The sequence below is a fragment of the Harpia harpyja genome, chromosome 13, assembly GCF_026419915.1.
Source record: "Harpia harpyja isolate bHarHar1 chromosome 13, bHarHar1 primary haplotype, whole genome shotgun sequence".
NCBI lineage: Eukaryota > Metazoa > Chordata > Aves > Accipitriformes > Accipitridae > Harpia > Harpia harpyja.
The window spans coordinates 42,020,423-42,039,744 of record NC_068952.1 but is presented as its reverse complement, the minus strand read 5'-3'; the positions used below and the strand labels follow the sequence as shown (position 1 = coordinate 42,039,744).

The window sequence follows — 19,322 nt, the reverse complement described above, 5'->3', positions numbered from 1 at the left end:
AGAGCCTACAGCAACCACACATCTGCAGTGCAGAGTGTAAAAGGTGAAGGAGGAAGGATTTGTAGCCAAGTTCTTTAGTTTTTGCAAACAGCCTGCAGTTCCAGGGATTAAGCTGCTTATAGCCTGACATGAAAAGCACTAGTCAGTTAAATTGACTCAGTGTTTTGCATACTTTAGCGTGTCCACATACACGGTAATAAGTTATCTAGGTAGTAGTATGGCTTTCATAAAAGTAGCATCCAGACAACTAGGTGCAACAGCAACTAAAGGTCTCTTTGTGATGTTCTATGGCTGCTGCCAGCAGGTACTCTGACTGCATGAGAATCAAAGTTGGGCTTTAAATCACCCAAGTGCTAATTAAAAGTTTAGACTCAATCTTTCCTTCAAACAGAGAAAAGCACGTTGGCTGGAAGAACTGAAATAATGCAAGCAAAATAAAGGCCTCATTGCCTATAGCAAGTTAGCAGCCTCATTGCATGGCTGCTCCGCAAATCCTCAGAGCATAAACAGAAGGTTCGTAATCCAGTTGACAACAGAAAAACAAGGAAGTATAAAATTTAAGATCCATTTAGAAGCCATTTGTTTTTTCATTACTTTCATTCCCAGCATTACACTGATTTTTGCAGTAGTTTAACATTTCTGTCTCCATCACCCTCAAGCTTGGTGTTACTGGTTGAAGTGTCTTCCACACTGCAGTAGATTACACCTTCATTGGTTGTTAGCTTTCATCCTAGCAGGTGCTGAAGGGTTTTCAGCAAAGCCACCACTCTTATCTTCATTTGATGAACTTTGGGGTTTAAATATTCCTTTCCTGCCACACACAGTTCATTAAAACAGACATTCAGAGGTGGTGTGACTCATCTGCATGGGTTTTATGTGCCTCAAAGCTTGTCCCTTTTTCTGCCTGCCCCCCCCCAACTGTATCAGTTGATCTAATAAAAGATATTACCTCTCCCTGCAAATTATGCATACCTTAATCTTGACAGCCTCCTCTAAAGGCCGATCCATGAGGACATTGAAGGAGAGGAACAGCTTGCGTATTGCATCATTAAATTCATCCCCATCTTCACTTTTCCCATAAAACCTACAAAGAACAGAAAGAGCTAGTTATACACATAAATCTAGGCTAACAGTGTCACAGTAGCTGAAATATGATTTTATCCTGTGGAACAACATCTTAATGCAATCTCCTTCTACAAAGACACGAGTGTAAAAATGGCATCAGGGATCCTGTAGTAATTTCCTGCTGAAATCTGTTATAAGGGAAGGACTGCACTTTTTAAAATGCCATTGCATCAAATTCTGCTTGGGTTCCAAGAATCAAGTAGCTCATTCTGTATTAAACAAAAAAGCCAGCATGAACATGAGGAAAGGATTCCAAACATTCACTGTAAATCTGTGAAAACATGTTCTGAGGCTACGGTAAAACCACTGTCATTGACCATACCCTAACTGGACAACGTGTCATCCTCACCTCACCTAACAAGTAACTGTGTGTGCATTTGTTTCTTAAAGTTTCTTAAAATGAGCAAGTCATTCCACGTTTTCATTTTTTTAATAAACAACAGGTTCCTTTTCAGCACTACCATATGCTGCTTATAGCATGCTACAGGTGACTAAAAGGATTCTCCTCTTCAAATGAGGTACTTCAATTTTTACTCGACTTACTTGCTCCAGTTGTAGACAAAGGGCAGAAAGATACTCTTCCTAATAATTCAAGGATAAAGGATATGCTGAAGAATATCCCCTCCAGTGGTGTTGACTGGAAGTAACTCCACTGACCTTCAAAAGGAGACATAGGATGGCAGTGACCTTGGTCTCACCTCAGGTACAATATTCGTGACTGAACAATGAATCGGAATAGGTACTTCAAGGCTTTCAGAGCAGCAAATAGCAACTCTGTCTTGCTGGAGTCATCAGCATTTCCCACGTAACAGTTCAGTACTTTGGTGAGTTTCCTTTGGAAATAAAACAAAAAGGAGAGTAGACACAGTTAAGTTTCTGTGTAAGTTCAGCTTCCTTATTCCAGAGAGGAACTACAGTCTAATAAATAGATAACAGACAGGGGTTCCTCTTCACAGTCTATTGCCTTCTGAAATCTTTGGCTTCATGGGATGCAAGAGTTTCAGAACTAGTTTACGAATCCTCAGAAAAGTCTACAAATTTGTCTACAGACTCCAGCTTCTTGATCTGCTTTTCTTTTTCCCTAGAATGAAGTGTTCAGGAAATTGGAAAACCCATTACTATTGAAAGTGGGCTGACGCCTTCTCCATGTGTTAGCATTCTCATGTGTGGAGCACAAAGGTCTTCTGAAGCAATACTTACCGAGCGCTTTGAGAACTGCAGACAGAAGTTGCATAAACACATTATGAGTATTTGGTATCTAGTCTCTGCCAAATCAGAAGATCAGGATCTTCTGTGAATGCTATGGCGGCTAATATTCAGGCAAAATCCTCTTCCCTTCATTAAACAACTCACAGCACCCAAAGCAGCATGTAAGTGATAGCCAAGTATACAACAGCTTTTGCACTTGCTTGCTCTATTTGCCACATTGCCAGCATAATTCCCTAGTTTGTCTAAGTCTGGCATGTGGAGCACATGAAGGATGCTACATAGTATTATAGTCCACTTGGCATTATGCAGATAGCACATTGTCAAGCTAAGCTGGAAAGAAAGGCAAGGGAACAACAAAACAAAGATACAGTGTGCTCATTAATCAGACAAAGAAGTTTATTTACAGTGAAGAGAAATAAAAAGGATGATTCTTCCATAGGTTACAGGGAAGAAGGAAAGGAAATCATATGCAAGCAGTAGTTGCATGGCCAGGGCAGGGAATAAAGCAGTCCAGGATATGGGGACTTCAGAGCTTTGTGGAATCGTGTTTCCTCACAGGATTATCTTTAGGTTGACAGCCATCAAGAGAGGCTGAATACTCAGGACTAGGAATTCACGTGTATCAGGAAAAGTAAGAAGAGATTTTGAGAGGGGAAAAGGAGTTTGGTTTGTGGTTTTGCCCTCCCTATTGGCCTCAGATTTAACTTTTTAGTTGCCTGTTACCATGAGGGTAATGCCCTTTGCGCTGAGGCGCGCTAGATCAAGGAGCTGGAAAGTCAAGATACCCGGGTGTTATTCCTGGCTTCTCCCCCAACTTCCTGAGTATCCTTAGGCATGTAAGCCATGACTACCTATAGCACTTAAACAAATGCCTTGTTTTTAAGCACATGAAGTCAACAGGTTGACCGAAAGGACTAAATTTTCACATGTACCTAAATAAACTGTGCACCAGCTTTCTTCCTTCCCTAATAAAACACAACTAACAATTGTGAGCTGAATTTTTTAAACTGCTTTGAGTTCCACAGATAAAAAACGCTACAGGGAAACAGAATTACTCCCACTGTCCATACCCACACATCCAAATGTGAAGAACTGCAAATTTCTTCTAAACAAATGACAGTGTATGTGAGAGAGTTTCAATATAAAAGTGTAATCTCATGTAATCTGCATGTTTAAGCCCCACCATGACATTTAGCCCTTTTTTGAAGTCTGTGGCCTCCTCAACCTGCCTGGTTGTAGGCAGACAGTGGAGGTGAACACCACTCTTATCTCTGCTACCATTGACCACAATGTCGCTTGTATTATTTCAGCCACGCATGGTTCTGCTTCTGCTCCCCGTGACCGCATTCAAACATACCCCTAAAACTGTAGCACAAAGTATACAGACTCTTTCAAACTTTATTCTGCTCAAAGTACTTTTGGGGTGGGGTGGATTGAAAAGGTATGGGCAGGTACTGGCAAGACAAAACAGTTCCATGAGCAGCAATACCCATAAGACCAGATTTCTTATGAATTTGTGTTCCTTCATCAATTTCCACGCCCCCACCACGTACCAACTTAACGATATTTTCCGTTGCCTTCTGCATATACCCATAACCGCCACCCCTACCCACCAGTCTTTTAGCAGCAATACTAGACCAAAGCACTCAAAAGTTATAAGGGAGAGATGTATACAGACCGACTGCATTAAACCTGTTTTCAATAGGAAATCAGGCTGAAAAACATGAAGATGCTTTTACAGCGCCAACACACACACAGAGAACTACAGGTCAAAAGAGAGTCTGAATCACACACTCTGATACAGGATCTTCCATGATAGCAGTGTCTTTTCCTTACAGAAAAAATTCTTACAACAGAAACTTTTCACAGGGTAAAAAGAGTAATTACAGGGTTTCCTTCTCTCCTGAAAGCACAGAAGAATAGGGTGGAACACTCTTGTCTGGTCTATGCTGCCTTTACCACATTAGTGTAGTTTACCGAAACTATCAGTGAGACACTGTCTGAACGACAGCCTGTGGGGTCTGTGGTTACCAATACTTACACATATGCCAGGGTTGCACTGAAGTGCTTGTAAATATAAGTTTCAAGTACAGGGTTGAAATGCTGGAACTTGATGTCTCCGATCAAAGAAATAATAAATACCTGCCAAAAATTCAAAAGGAAACAGATGTACAGAGCCACACAACCTCTAACTAGCTTGAACATAACTCAGTCTCTAATTGCATGTCATGTGTTTTGCTGGGTCATAGTTTTCATTTGTTTGTTCTTCTAATAGCATTAGTGCTACAGGTAGCGTTATTAATATTCTAATAGTCACTAAATACTGTGGTGTGTGTGACTACATCATTGCTCAGAGGGAAGGTAGGTCATAGCAGCATTTGGATAGAAAATCTTAGAGATAAAGGGAGCTACTTCTCAAAGCAGCAACAGTGATACAGGAAGCAGCACTACTCACAGTCTTTCTGTGACATTGTCATAGCACAGGTCAAATAGGCACAGAGCTGCTGAAGGCCATTTTTCAAAGCTAAGAAACGATGCTTTCCAAAGCTAGAACTCGACATTCTGATGATTTATACTCATAGCAAACACTCAGTCCTGTTACTTCAATGATGTGTTAGAGCCAGGACATTCTGTCCCCCTACATCCACTCCTCCAACCAATGTCAGCTGGATACATCTGAATTCATATTTCTTCCTGAACTGTCAAGTACGTATTTGCTGATCAGCATGAAGCACACAGCTTTGTTACTGCACTGCACACCAAAGGCAGTGCCTTTCACACACATACTAAGCAGCCTCTCCAAAGATGAAGAAAAATCCTTGTGAAGTCTTTTACTCAGTCATTGTAATCCTTCTATAAAGGTTCGGAGGAGCAGTCATCCCTACTGCCCAAGTACTGGGCTAGGATTTAGGGTGCAGAGGTTCTATTCCCGCCACAGCCACAAATCCTCCAACACCATGACCCTGAACAAATCATTTCACTTTGTGCTTCACATAGATAATACGGTTTTTCTCTTCTGTAAATTGCCTTAATGCAAGAAGTTATCTGAAGGAATTACTATAACTTATGTAAACGTTTATTGCTGTTTTCACTGTGGTTACTAAAAAGCTCAATGCGTATCTCAGTCCTAGCTCTTGAAAATGCCTTAAGAAGTGTTTAAATATAATTTATTTCTCAGAGCAAAATACCAATCACTCATCTAAAGGAAGCACGAGGAAGAGACTGAAAACATAGCTGAAAAACACCCTAAATCCACAAAAGACTCACTCACCAGTGCATCAAACACAAGGAAGTCATAGGTTTCATTTTCTGACATTTCCATCATTATGTTAAAAAGTGCATCAAGGGTGTCTTGCAAAAACTAGAGGGGAAAAAAATAAATAGTAAAAGGGTGGGAAAAGATGATTACTTCTGGAATCCTGCCCAAGAGCCTACTCTTTTGGATCATTTTTCCCCTTCCAGCCTAGCCCAGTTGAACTGTAAAAACTGTCCATGAAAGAACATTTAAAAAGAGATCTTAGTCTTGTATTCATTCACATGCTTGTCATGATCATCACACTATTCTCCCTCACTATAGCAAGGAGGATCTTTTCTTATCAGCTCTGAATGGCCCCACTGTTATGTTTTATTGCCTTTTTATCTAGCAAGAGGCCTACTGAATACACTTAATTCTGTCCATATAGTTTAAGCTTACACTGGGCCAAATCAACTACATACACTGTACTAAGGCATGACATTTTATGTAAAGATTGGTTTGCAATGACACAGCCTTTACTTTAGTTGTTCAGCAGTTAAGTAAAACCATGGCCTTGCATAATCCCAAAAGATCCACACTTGGAACCACAGGAAGTCTTACCTCCTAAATCCTTCAGCAGACTATTTTCTGTGGCACTTCCCCACATTTCAGGTCTATTCCCCACAGTACTCTGACTACAAGCTCTTTGGGCCTTCTCTGCACTCTGTTCCTAGATTGACAGCAAGTCCCGAATCACAATGGAGGCCCAGAGCCACTACTGAAAATTAGAAGTTAGGTTTTGAATGTATCTTCTATTTTGTAAGGATACAGGGGAAAATAAAGTCACAACTATCTCCCCGATCCCGGTAACGTTTAGCTTCAGTAATTCTGGTGAATTCCACTAATGAGAGCTCTTGGGGCAAAGTGTAACTTTTGTTCTGTTGCTCAGCAGCTAGAATGGCTCTCCTGGCCTATATAGAGAACTTCTGGGTACAACACAATTGCAACCCTTCAAGGTCAACACCAAGCACAAACATAAGTGTTTGCATAACAAGGAGACCCAAATCTCTATGCATACCTTTACAATTTCTCCTCCTTCCACCTCCATTAGCTTCCTTAGGTTGTGAGATATGTTCTGAGAGTTAGAACGCCAGTTCAACAAACCCAGCAGGTCAACTAGCAAGGACAGAACATGAGCAATTAGAAACAGATTACAACAAGAAAGCTGACTTAATGGCTGCAGAACAATACAGAAGTACTAGAGGTTATTTTTAGAATCAGCTTACAAGGAAAAGTCACACTGATGCACAGAATATTACCCTGAGATAGTTCTTTTGTCTTGGCAAGAAAGTTAAGTTTTGCTATGAATGGAAACCCGGGTGTAATTTGATAATACAAGGCATTTGGTAGACAATTTTGCAGGCTTCTCATTCACTCAAGAGAAAGTATCTCAAGCTAGGAATTTTATGAGAGTCCATGACTTTTCTTACTAATGCTTGTGTTCACTTTAGAGCAGCCTCTTGGAGATGGTTCTTAAAGTTAAACCTCTTGTATAAATGACATTAAGCTGCAGAGCTGTTCATCACAGTTCTGGGATATCCCAGGACCCCAAGTTTAGTTACAAACTACAGTTGAGGCTTTCAAAGGAGTCTGGCAGGTTTCACACACATCTTGCATGTTAATGAAATATGTACATATCATCTCTGTTCTGAAACTAAATTAATTTACCACCTTCAGATGTAAGAATACATGTGAAACTTAACAGCCTTGACAAAGAATGCCGCATTCAGAAACAGAGGTTACATGCAGGAGGGCAGAAAGATGCAACTGCGCTTGGCCTGCACATCAGACAGGATAATGAAAGTCAGATTCAGTCCTCATGCACATGGATGTATCAGTATGGCATTTAACTTAAGCTAACTGGCCAAGCTTAAACAGTGAGCAGAACAGCTCATGCCCATCTCCCAGCAGCTACACAGGTACACCTTGATGGAGCCACAGCCGGAGTCATTTTCACAAGCTTCTTCCCAAAGTCAGAGAGTGTGTTATACCAAGAGCCTTCCAGATCTAGTGGAAACTTCACATCATTTACCAGCAGGTTCCAGCATAAACTGTATTTATTCGCATATATACATCATTCTTCATTTTGACCACTTTGGCAACACGCAAAGCAGAGTTAATGCGTAATAGCATCCTAAAGAGTTCAGTTCTAATTGCTACATTCTTAATAGGCAGAGGAAAGAAGGTAAGTAACCTTAAACATTTATGATTCTGAAAACACACATACACTGTCACTGACGGGTGCCATTTCTATACCTGCTGACAAACCTGTTCGATTTAACATTGGTAGTTTGGATAAAATATTCACGTGACATGGTCTCTAGTGGCTGCATAAACGTCTTTGTAGCTTGTACTGGCAACATGATGCCAACAATGCTGGGATTGGGCTGCCATTGACACATGAAACCGCAAGATTAAAGCTAAAGCACTATGCCCACACATGGCAAAAAATTTTGCATAAAGGAAGTGCTGCCTTTACTTCAAATATACAGCATGATAGCTAGGCTGCTAATGCAAAACCTACCATTCTGGGTAAGTTTGGTGGAGCAGATCAAAGTGGCAATCTGGAAGCTGTCTTTTGTACTATCTTTAGTGGGTGTGAAGTTGGCTAGATGGTGCAGGTTTTTCCCCGAGGGGGCCTCCTTCTCCTCTATCTCCGTTTTGGTGCAAGGAAGAGTTAAATAGCATTTAGCATCTTCCATTTTCTTGTTATCACCCTGTTGGTTGAACACAGCAAAGACAAGGGTTATCTCACACTGAGCACACCTTGTCTGACCTCTTGCAGTTCTCATCTGCAGACACGCTTCAACACAGTGACAGCCAGAGAGAGCTTTAAACGCCTTTTCATGTCTATAGTTGTTTACTCACATTGTCTGTTTGGGTCTCTAACTTTAGGGAACAGAAGTTGCCCATACTGCCAATGAACTAAGCTCTTTTCAGAGTGATTCAAGCCACAGACTTTAGGAGGGTTCCCCCCTGCCCCACTTCACAGCTTTCTACTGCAATGCATTAACTTTTTCCTCTTACTGTGATTAAGGGCACCAGGTTTCTCTGCCCATCACACACTGATCCTCCAAAGCAGGTGTTCACCAGGCCTGTTTGTTGCACACTGTCTACATGAATGATGTTACAGGAAAAGTGCTCTATACAGATACATACAAGGATGTACTGGATTTGTGTACTTGCAGTCAGAAAACCCATCAGTGAAAGCAGAGCTGAGGGTGACTTATTAAAAAAAAAAAAAAAAACCAACAAAAAACCCCAACTGTCCTGTTATCCTAGAAAAATTATTAAAAATCTCTGCAATGATGATGTTTACATTGCTAGGAAAAAAATCAGCCAAGAGAGCTGTTTTGATTAGTTAAACAGAAGTGAAGGCTGCAAATGCCCAAGCTACCTTGTAAACAATCAAATTGTGTTTGCCATCTTGCAGTGTTGTTCCATCTGCATTCATCAACTTCACAAAGCCCATGCCAAAAGCTCTCTCAGACTTATCCCTAGCTGCAAAGAGAAAGAAAAATCTTTATTACAAATTGTCTTATTTATGCCCATACGATCCATAATGTAGCTCTAACAATGTGCAGCTTCTTCTTTATTTAATAGCATCACACGACAATGCCATGGAGCTAGCAAACTTTGTGATCCACAGTAGAAAGAGCCCTCTTTCTTTCCCTCTCATCTCAAGGCACTTAGTAAGTATCTGCAACTACACAGAAAAATGTCCTCTCTGAAGCATCTCTTGCCACACAACTTTAGCGGTTAATTGTGCTGCTGGATGGACATATATAATCATATAGGTATTTTGGTTGGGACTTCGCAAATCTGCTTGTGAGGTATGGATGTGGAATTACATCACTGCATCTCCCAGGTACCTTAAGAGAATTCTTTTCAGAGCCTTTAAAGGACTTAGTCTCAAATTATTGATTTTGTTTCAGGGCTCTGAAGTCCTTTGATAAAACTTCTGGCTCTAACTTTCTCATTTGCCATTCATTAACCTAATTTGAAATCCTCCTATAGGAAGACCATTAGAAGCCCACCAGCCCTTGCACTGAATTTTGTGAAGGCCTTGAAGTAAAGTAAAAACAACACCATACACTGAGAAGCCAAAGAAGCAACAAGCATTGACAATTGTCTTTCAAAGGGGCTAACATGTTGCTTCCTATCTAATCTTAGTTTTAGAACAAAACCAGCACCAAACCTTTTTTAAGGCTGTAAAAATTTTGAAATTATTTTTCTTTGCTTGCAAGAAAATCCACAAGACTGGAAATAAGTAGAAATGCAAGCACTACACCTTTGGTGGATACTCAGAAAATCTCAATGAGAGTAAGAAGAGCACAGTACTCCTGCAGATCTTCTTTTCCGATACTTACATTCCTGTGATGACCGATGACGGAAAGTGAATCTTAAATGGCAACGACTGACTTCTTCTATTGCAATGGACACCTGCACATGACAATACACAAGGAAAAAATGCAGCACCAGCATTCTCTATCTCCAGTCAATTTACAGGACAGTGTTACTGATGTGCCTACTGATTTTAAATTAGTTTGGTTTCTACACAAAGGAAGCAAGACTGTAAATTACACACTCCTACCTTTACAGTTTCATACCAGCAAGGTTGCTTGACTTGATAATAAACAACAGACTTATATTCTGAGACACCTTCATAACCGGCACCAGGATGGATAGCTTTCTTTGGACAAAAAGACAAGGGGAGGGGGGGAAAGAAAAGGTAAGGTCTAGAATGAAAGCAAGAAGTATCTTGGGTCAGAAATTTTCAGAGCATGTAACTGTCAGAGTTACTCAAGGTCTATGCTTCACAGTCAAGGGAACTCAATGCATGTCACCTCTTTCAAAGTTTTACAGAATCTTCAAAGATTTGCTCACATCCCTTATTAATTAAAAAAAATATCACTGAGTATTCAAATTTGGTCACTGAGATCACCTATAATACCTTTTGTTCATTATCACACAGTTCTTGCATACAGTTGATACGTAAGATCCTATGGACCACAGCTATCACCTAGCAAACACAGCAGCCTTGTGACCTCCTGCAAAGGCCATCATACCTCTTGGAGATTTCCATCTTCATCATGTACAGACATGGTGACTTCTACATTCTTGGGAGTTTTCTTCTTCCCTTTGTCAAATTCCCCTTGTATCAGGGTGACATAGATATCATTTCGAACATCACCTAAAATTCATAGCGCCTAATGAGTTGTGTTTCTCATACAGACAGTTTTACAGGTTAACATTTAACATCCTTGGGTACCAGGTTATCCTTATCTTCTTCTTAGCCTTTACTGATACCACCTAATTAATGACACCCAACATCACACCATTTCATCTTCATCTCAAATTATACAAAATCTTTTAAAATGTACCATTCTCCTTTTTATAAACCTCTGTCTTTATGTAACTTTTAAAATGTAATGAGCTCTATAAGGCTAAATCCACTTTGAATGGATTAAATAGAGCAGAGTCAAACATATGCAACAAAAAGGTCTCTTTGAATAAACAGAAGTTTTCTTCCAAAAAGTACACACACTATCATTTTTCAGTATAAGAAAGGAAGCTTATGTTTTCACTTCTTTGACAAAAAATAAATGATCAGCTGGGAATTTCAAGAAAAATGAAAGCAAGTTTTCAGACAGCTTTAAAATAAATCTGTTCATAGCAGAAATTCTAGAATTTCAACCACCTCTTTCACTCCATGGAAGTATAGAGGCATATGCGACCTACCAGGAAGGATTATCTCAGGGAATCCCATTTTGCGAGCCACAGCAGTTGATCTGTCTACAAGGTGGGAAAAATCCTTTTGAACCTGTGCTAGATCGCCAGGAAGCAGTTTTAAGGAGACCCAAAGACCTAAGAAAAAAAAAGGTAACACTCCTTTACTGAAAAAAAAGTATGAAAACATGAAATTTAAGCCTATGCTTAACAGAAAACTGTTTCTTCCTGTGATCTCCATGCAACAATGCTTTAAATATCCCAAGCTGGTTCTCACTTGCCCAGTTCTCTATCTCCCTAATGCTGAATAAGACCTTACTGGGCAAGTAGATTCTCTGAAGTAAAATACAAACTTTCTGAGGTGAATCCACCAGTGTATTTGAGTAAAGGCCAGACACACAAGCAGGAGCAGAAGAATCCTGAATAATGCAGTTTAAACCCAAAGCCATTTAGACACCGCAACCAGCCATGTTCACTTAAAAATATTTTAAAATATGTTAAAAATATTACATTACTAGCAAATAAGTCGTCACCTAGAGAAGCTCTTGTTTTGATCTTTTTTGTAGCTCCCAATGTGCTGGGTCGCAGCCATTACAAAGACCATACATTTGGCTCAGGGAAGGTAGCAAACTCCAATAAGCCTTGATCTCTGGACTTTCACAAGCCATTTATTTTCCTTTGTAAGCAAGGGGAACCCTTCCCCGCACCAGGTTTTTACATTAGCTTCTCGCCCAACTGCTGTACCTTGCCCTTTATGATTCACTTCCTTTGCAGCGATGACTTTGTTGAAGACAGAAGTGAGGGGCTCATTTTCTCCAATCACATGGGAAGTTATCAGTGGGGACATGATTAGCTGTCGCTGTCTGATGTATGTTTCCATGGCAATCCTGAGAAGAACAACAATAGAGACTGGGTAGCAGACAAACATCAAACATGTGCTCTGCAAGAAGAGGGCTGGCCAACAGCTGACTGTTTTCCAAGGAAATATTTTTTTTAAAGGATTCCATGGGAATTTTTCTTCTAATTCTTCACCTGCACAAACCCAATGGAAGTACATTTAAACTCTCATACCAGGAAACACATCACAGTGCTAGCTCAGGCTTAGGATAAGTAACACTGACCTAAAGACTCCATGACTACCTACATTTGTATCATACTGAAATAGCAGCCTTCAGGACAACCATAAACATAGCCAGCTGTACTTTGTTCTTGTTTTCCATCCACAGACTGCCTTGCAGACCTGTGAAAACAAGTCCAGCTATTGGCTACCACGCAGGAACAGCTCAGCACATAGAGCCTTGCACTCCCATCAGATGAGCTGAGCCCTGTCTTCAGGTGCGCCTCAGAGCTGTCCCTAAGAGACTATGTAGATTAACTAGTGATAAGTTAACATAACTAATGACTGCTGTGAGATCTCACAAGTGATGAACCTATCCCTAGTCACAAATATGTCTGTCAAGCTTTGGATCTTGAACCTGACTTCACTCCTATACACACACCATCAATAACGAACCAAAGCGTATACAAAACGATGTCTTCACTGGCTCCCCATCCTTGTAGATGCATCCAGATTTGGATCTAAATTCAGCCTCATTAGAACAGAAGAAAAATGTTTTAAAAAAAAAAAAACAAAAACGATAGCAGACTAACATTATTCTGCAAAGGAAGAGACATCCTTCTTAAAAACCCACACAATCTCCCCTGAAAATACCTTGTAATAACATATGGCTACACCAAATTGATCGCTGTTTTTAGGACTGTAACAACATGGCTGAGTCTACCCGAACAAGCTTCATTTTAGTTACTGTAACGTGCTGAAAAAGTGAGCAATCAGAGAGCAGGCAGAACACACAAGTCTAACTAGCAATACAGAAATGCAAAACACACTGGGCTTGACTTTCTTTCCCTGAAAGAGGGACAAATCCCTTTTCTATTGTCCTCTGACTCACCTTTACAAGGTAATCTGGAAAGTTAAGAGGCAGACAATACAGAGGGTACCACACAATAGTGACAAGGAGGACTTGTGTTCTCTATGCTCAGGTGTTTCTGAAAACCTTGCCTCTCAATCCCCTAAGAGTTTTGAGGGTCACATCCCCCAGACCCCACAACATTATTTTGCACTGTACTCTTCTTTCTTACCTCAGATGATATGGGTACCTAGTAATTTCAGCTGCGTTGCCAAAACTCCTTAAGCAATTTAGCCTATCATACAGACATATAAATCAAGGGGAACAAAGGCTTCAGAGGGCTGACAAAAATCTTTTCCTTCAAAGAGCTGACTAGTGCCATAAGCTAATCTATTTGTAGAGACCTTGGTACACTGCCAGGCTCCCATACAAATTTGTCCTTCTCCAAAGGACAACTGCTTTAAACAAGCCAGATGTGATGAACAATAAAGTCCAGTACTTACTGCTGAAATGGAATAAAATGTTGCTTTTCCTCATCGTCCACCTTTCCATGTATGATATCAGTTATGTCCATCACTGCAACAACACAAGTACATCACATAGGTTTGCCAAGTTGCTAAAGAATACAGAGGGAGCCTTCCCCTATCAGAATGGAAACAACAGTTGCTTATTTTGGGCCAATGCCACTCATGACAGCAATAGAGAGCACCACTGCCTTCTCAACTTTTTAAAAAGCACCTTTTCATTGATGTGTAAGTCAGCCTATGGTAGTAAATGTGAATATAGTCTCTGATAAAAAACAGGTGGGACTCAAGCACTTCAAGGCAAAGAAATTACACTTAGATTTCAAATGCTGATTATTTTGAAATTTTCTTCCACCACAAATTTCCAGCAAGTCTCTTCACAAGAGATCACGGGAATTGAACAGGAACTGGATGTCTCATTCACCAAGGCTCCTTTAAAAACTCCAGCGTCATCCCATTAGTCATGAGGAGCAAATCCCTCTTTGACAAAGATCTGAAAAGTCTACTGTACTGATGGCAGTGTGTTATCTTTCTAGGGGGTGACAAAACAAAAAGTGAACAGTAGTAACAGTATTTTATCTTCATATACAACTTTTATTAAAAGGTCTCAAAGGGGTACTATATGCAGCTCAGTATCAATATCTCCACTTTGAAGCCAGAGATGGTGACAGTAAGAGGTCAGCAGGCTTTGCTGACATATAAGCATATACTTCCCAATTCCTTAGCCCACTGCCCCAGCCACTGGGCCATGCTATTTTCTCCATTGATTGAATTTGTCATACCTGCCACACCAAAGGGCCTCCGGAGTCCACAGGTATGTTTCTTCCCATCTTTCAGCTCCATATGCCCCACCCTCACAATCTGACACACTAAGCTGATTTTCGGCCTGATCAAGTCAGAACTGCTTAAATCCTAGAAATTATTTAAAACAGTTATATCAATCTGCTTTATGAATGGAAGAGGACAGAGAAAGACTTTTCTGTTAGATTGTACACACATATATAAGGAAATTATTATTTGTTTTTAAAGTAAACCCAGTATCCTTTGAGCCCTAGGAAAAAAAAAACATACTGTAAAAACACTAGCCATTTCCACACAGCAATTTCTAAACATCCCTTTACTCTTTGATAACAAATCCCAGCAACAGTACTGAAAGGAGAGTAAGTGGTGTTAATTGCCAAAATACTAGATGCTGATGACAAGGCAGTTAGTTTGTGCCACCTTTGCCACTTGTCAGAAATTATCCCATTCATGTGCAATTCTTCCATTAACAACTTGTTGCAAAGAAGAAGAGTAGGATCAGCAAAGCAATGAACAACAAACAAGTATGATCTTAAGCCTAGGTTTTTCGGTACAGTTAGGCTCCAACAGAGATGTGCCTAATAGGATTTTCAGAAATGCATGGGTAAGCAACACCCACTGACAGTACTATTGCAAAATAATGCACCTTTACTACTGCTTTGATTTGACATATTAAAAAAAATATTTTTCAGAAGCATTCCTCTGAGGCTGCCTGTAAGATTTTAAGTGTCCATGAAAACACCCCAAAATGCCACGTGACCCCCCTCTGCTGGGTGGGGAGAGGGGAGGGGTAAGGGAAAGAACCCAAAACTTCGATGTTTGCAGCGTGGGGGAAGCATTTCTGGGATGTAAATGCAATAACTTACGGTAAAGACTGCTTGAAGGTTATTTAGTTTCTCGATTTCTTTAGGCATCCCATTACTGCCCCAACGAACCAGGTAATTTTCACTGCAAATAAAGGAATAAAAAAGATATTAAATAAATCAACACCTAACATTCCCATTACCTGGGCAAAAGCTCAAAAGTATTTTGATCTTTTAAGAATATTTGAAAAATTGTGCTAAAATCTTCTATACCAAAGTGATTCTGAAGTGACCCATTTCAGTGAAGGCAGAAGGCAGGCACGATGTGAATGGGTACTCTCAGTTACTTCCCTATATAACTGATGGCATGTCCACACCTGATAACTTCGATGATGGAGACAGAGGGTGCCTGACATGTACATGCTTCCTTGATAAAGTTCTTCATATCTTCTCCTACCAGTACAAGATGCCCAACCCTTAGGTGTGAACTCGTACTGACTTGACAGCAAACGTCATGCATATACATGATTTAACAGGAAGCAATTAATCAAATGCATCAAGCCTAGTGACAACAGTAGGGAAATTTAAGAACATAAAGAGACAATCTGGGATTTTGACTAATGTGTTACAGAAATGTCGAGCTTTGAGAAGGGGAGCGCATGGGCTCAGAACCTTGACTTCCTAACTTACCTGAAATTAAATAACCCCCTTCCAAATCACCACTGGGGCAGCAACCAACAGAACTGAAAAACTTATCTGCTGGCTCTTACTTTCTAACCTATACTGGCTTCTTTAGAACGACCACTGTGATGACTAAACTGCTTATGCGCCTACAAAAAATCCTACCTGATGAATTTGGAGAGATCAGGATCATAAAGGCTCATTAACAGCTCTGCGTCTTCTCCAATATTGCAGACAAAATTCTTGAAGTTTACATATAGGCTATACGTATGTGTTGTGTTGAATATTGGCTGCCCTCGGAGGTCCAAATTCTGTTGCAGGGACTGCAAAGAAGAGTACTCCCATTAAAAACAAACAGAGAAGAATTTAGTTCTGCTGCCAAAGTAGCACAATATCCTTAAGAAGAATGTACAAATACAGTAGGTACTAGTTACTTGAAGAGGAAAAAGCCAGCAACAAGAGATGTACCTTCTCCTCCTGGATTCTTTCCTCAATCCTTTTGGATGCAGTTTCATGGGACTTGAAGAGAGAGATTGTGCTGGTTTCATCTGGGTCCAAGATGTTCCCATTGTCATCTCGTACAACCAGGTCCAAACCTAGGATCCTGAGTAGCATGTAAGTCACGAGGACGAAAGAAGCAACACAATATTTAAAAAGCAAAGGTGACTGAAAGAGCACAAACCACAAATCAGACTGTGGACTGCACTAGGCAGCCAACGCGCACCAACTCCATTCCTTCTAATAATCACATTGTTGGTTTTCCTGTCCCAAAATACTTTTATCCCTCACCCTTCATTTTCCCATTAAAGGGAAAAATAATTAGGTAACTTAATTCTAAGATTACATCATCTTCGTTCTCACTTAAAGGTTTGGTTTTTTTTTTTTTTAAAAAAAGCTATGTGTATCTATCAGGCTTATGGATTATGGCTAATTATTATTCTTTGCCATAAGCTTTCTTCGTAATTGACTTATTTGACCTGAATCAAGTCTGACAGGCAGATAAATGAGTTCTGGAGACAATCCCTGTTCTGTACAAACGAGTGAAAGGTGGAGTTTTGGTGGCCTATAGAATTGTATTACTCAGTTGCTGATAAAGCAGTTTTGTTCATAACCAGCATCCAAATCCCGCTAGCCAGGCACAAATTGTCCTCCATGGGAAATACGATCATGTGCCAGCATTTCTGCAGAATTAAGACAGGTGAGGTTTCCTGCCAAGTCAGAGACTGCTGGCATATGAAGAACCAACTGCTACATGCCCACCTGCCAGGCTAGTCACATTCTGATGGGGACCGAAAGCTGTAATTATCCCCTTTCCAAGGAAAAATGTAAAGCCTAACTCAGTGTTCCCCTTGTGTGGTCATTTACACCATTTTGTATTAATAGCCATCTAGAGCCTTTACTGGGATTTGGGATTCTTCCCTGCCTTCAAGACATAGTTTGGAGCTTACCTGTTGCCATAATCAATCTTAGCAGTGACTTTCTTCTTGAGCTCAGCTAGCTCATCTTTGGGAAGGGTCCCAGACAGTATCTGCGACCGCCATTCTATCAGGCTGTAAGTCATTTGTTGGACATGCCGAAACTGTGTTGTCTTGTTATCCTACAGGAAAAAGGGACAATTTTAAGGTAGTGATAGCCTGAAAACAATGAGCTCAGTAAGCTTTCCGAAATGTACTCAACTGAGTCTACCATACAACTTGTATTTAACTAAAAATATCTGAGAAACTGGCACCATATGACACTACAAGATTAGACCCATGGAACAAATTCTCCAGTACTTTGCACTGCCAAGGTTTAAGTGTCTCAAGATTCGGGGTCTTCACCATTTCCTCAGGACATTATTTCAGAAAAACCTCACAGACAAAAAAACAGACTTCTTGTGTTTTCCAGCACTTTAACTGCTATGATGAGTGCTTTTTATATAAAGGACAGAGAGATGATGTTAAATGATCGCAACTGTGTTCCAGCAGATTGAGACAGGAATGCCAACTTAATATACAAAGGCTCTTTCTCCTTACCTCTACCACTCTCAGAATGTGTGACATTGGACAAGTAATTTTTTATGCAGGTTTCCCATTTGTTCTTCTTATTTAGATTGTAAGACTCTGGGGCAAACATTTCATTTGCTTTTAGAAGTCTAAAGGAGATATCAACACATAACTAGTAACGACAGATGACCAACACTGAAGCCCACATAGGCTTTTTCTCATGTCCGTTTCTCCTACAGCTTTCACCAGCCTTAAGAACTCTTCAGCCTCTTTGTTACGTATAAAAAAGGCCCCTTGTCACCAGAATACAACACTAACAACATGAACAACATGGTTAATTGGAATCTCCGCCCTCACTGCTGTTTACAGTGTTAGGAATTATGTTTGAAAGCCAGAACACTAAGCAAATTGAATCCATGAACTCATTTCCATGACTGCCTGCTCTCTTATCCTGTCTCATCATACACCCAAAATCCATTACATTAAAAAAAGAACAGCAACAAAATGCAGTGATAGTGATATCTGGGATACACTGCTTCCCTGCCAGTATGCACATTATATTTCAAGGTTCATATTCTACCCACTGTTAACTCACGCATGGATTGTCATGTCCATGTGTGACCTCCAGACAAGAGTTTCATGGAAACCAGAGTAGCTCTGTGGAAACACGATAATGTCTCTGGCTGGTGTCTATCAGCAAATAAGGCTGAAGATTATCTGCTCATCAGAGCACTCATTTTTGTTTACATTTGTACAGAACTTAATGCAACGCAGTCTTGACTCATCCCATGCTTTTAAGGACTACCCCAGCAGTAGTTGCTCAGAACCTACCATGCCAGAGGTTGTCCAAAAATGCAATAAAAATATCACGACGGGATTCCCAGACACCGCCTCCCCTATCTAGCCAGGTACTCCCTCCAGTTTGCTGCAGTCACTGCATTTTCATCATTTGCTATGAATGCAGCATCTGTAATTATAAAGCACTGACTGAACAGGACATCAAAACCTGCTTTGTGAAGAGTTTCTTCCTGCCATTTCTACTGTTATCTTTAATTAATGAAAATACTTCTCATGCTATTTACTGGTTCCACCCTAATAAAATTAGTCACACAGCTATACAGCTCTTTCCTACAGTTTCAGGCTCCAAGGCTGATGCTGTAATTTAAAAGTGGATAGCTATGTGGCAACCTACCATATTTGTAGCAATATATGCTTAGATAAGTAATTAAGCCTTTAAAAGTGTCAGCCATACCATTTATACC

General features: G+C 40.3%; 1 protein-coding gene across 5 annotated transcripts in view; it reads right to left on the bottom strand.

Moving 5' to 3' along the window:
• Nucleotides 1–19,322, bottom strand: part of DOCK5 (dedicator of cytokinesis 5) — a 120,839-nt gene that overhangs the window by 39,003 nt on the left and 62,514 nt on the right. For all 5 annotated transcript variants that reach the window (XR_008237879.1, XR_008237880.1, XM_052805362.1 and 2 more), the window contains 18 exons: nucleotides 17,524–17,672; nucleotides 16,544–16,679; nucleotides 16,241–16,398; nucleotides 15,458–15,539; nucleotides 14,573–14,702; nucleotides 13,770–13,842; nucleotides 12,104–12,246; nucleotides 11,372–11,497; nucleotides 10,699–10,823; nucleotides 10,224–10,322; nucleotides 10,000–10,072; nucleotides 9,027–9,130; nucleotides 8,154–8,346; nucleotides 6,648–6,745; nucleotides 5,606–5,695; nucleotides 4,376–4,476; nucleotides 1,824–1,958; nucleotides 973–1,084 (listed from right to left, as the gene is read on the bottom strand). Coding sequence is in view for 3 of the 5 variants with exons in the window: in XM_052805362.1 (XP_052661322.1) it covers nucleotides 973–1,084; nucleotides 1,824–1,958; nucleotides 4,376–4,476; nucleotides 5,606–5,695; nucleotides 6,648–6,745; nucleotides 8,154–8,346; nucleotides 9,027–9,130; nucleotides 10,000–10,072; nucleotides 10,224–10,322; nucleotides 10,699–10,823; nucleotides 11,372–11,497; nucleotides 12,104–12,246; nucleotides 13,770–13,842; nucleotides 14,573–14,702; nucleotides 15,458–15,539; nucleotides 16,241–16,398; nucleotides 16,544–16,679; nucleotides 17,524–17,672 (2,127 nt within the window). In the remaining 2 variants the exon portion in view is untranslated. The remainder of the gene's footprint in view (nucleotides 1–972; nucleotides 1,085–1,823; nucleotides 1,959–4,375; nucleotides 4,477–5,605; nucleotides 5,696–6,647; nucleotides 6,746–8,153; nucleotides 8,347–9,026; nucleotides 9,131–9,999; nucleotides 10,073–10,223; nucleotides 10,323–10,698; nucleotides 10,824–11,371; nucleotides 11,498–12,103; nucleotides 12,247–13,769; nucleotides 13,843–14,572; nucleotides 14,703–15,457; nucleotides 15,540–16,240; nucleotides 16,399–16,543; nucleotides 16,680–17,523; nucleotides 17,673–19,322) is intronic.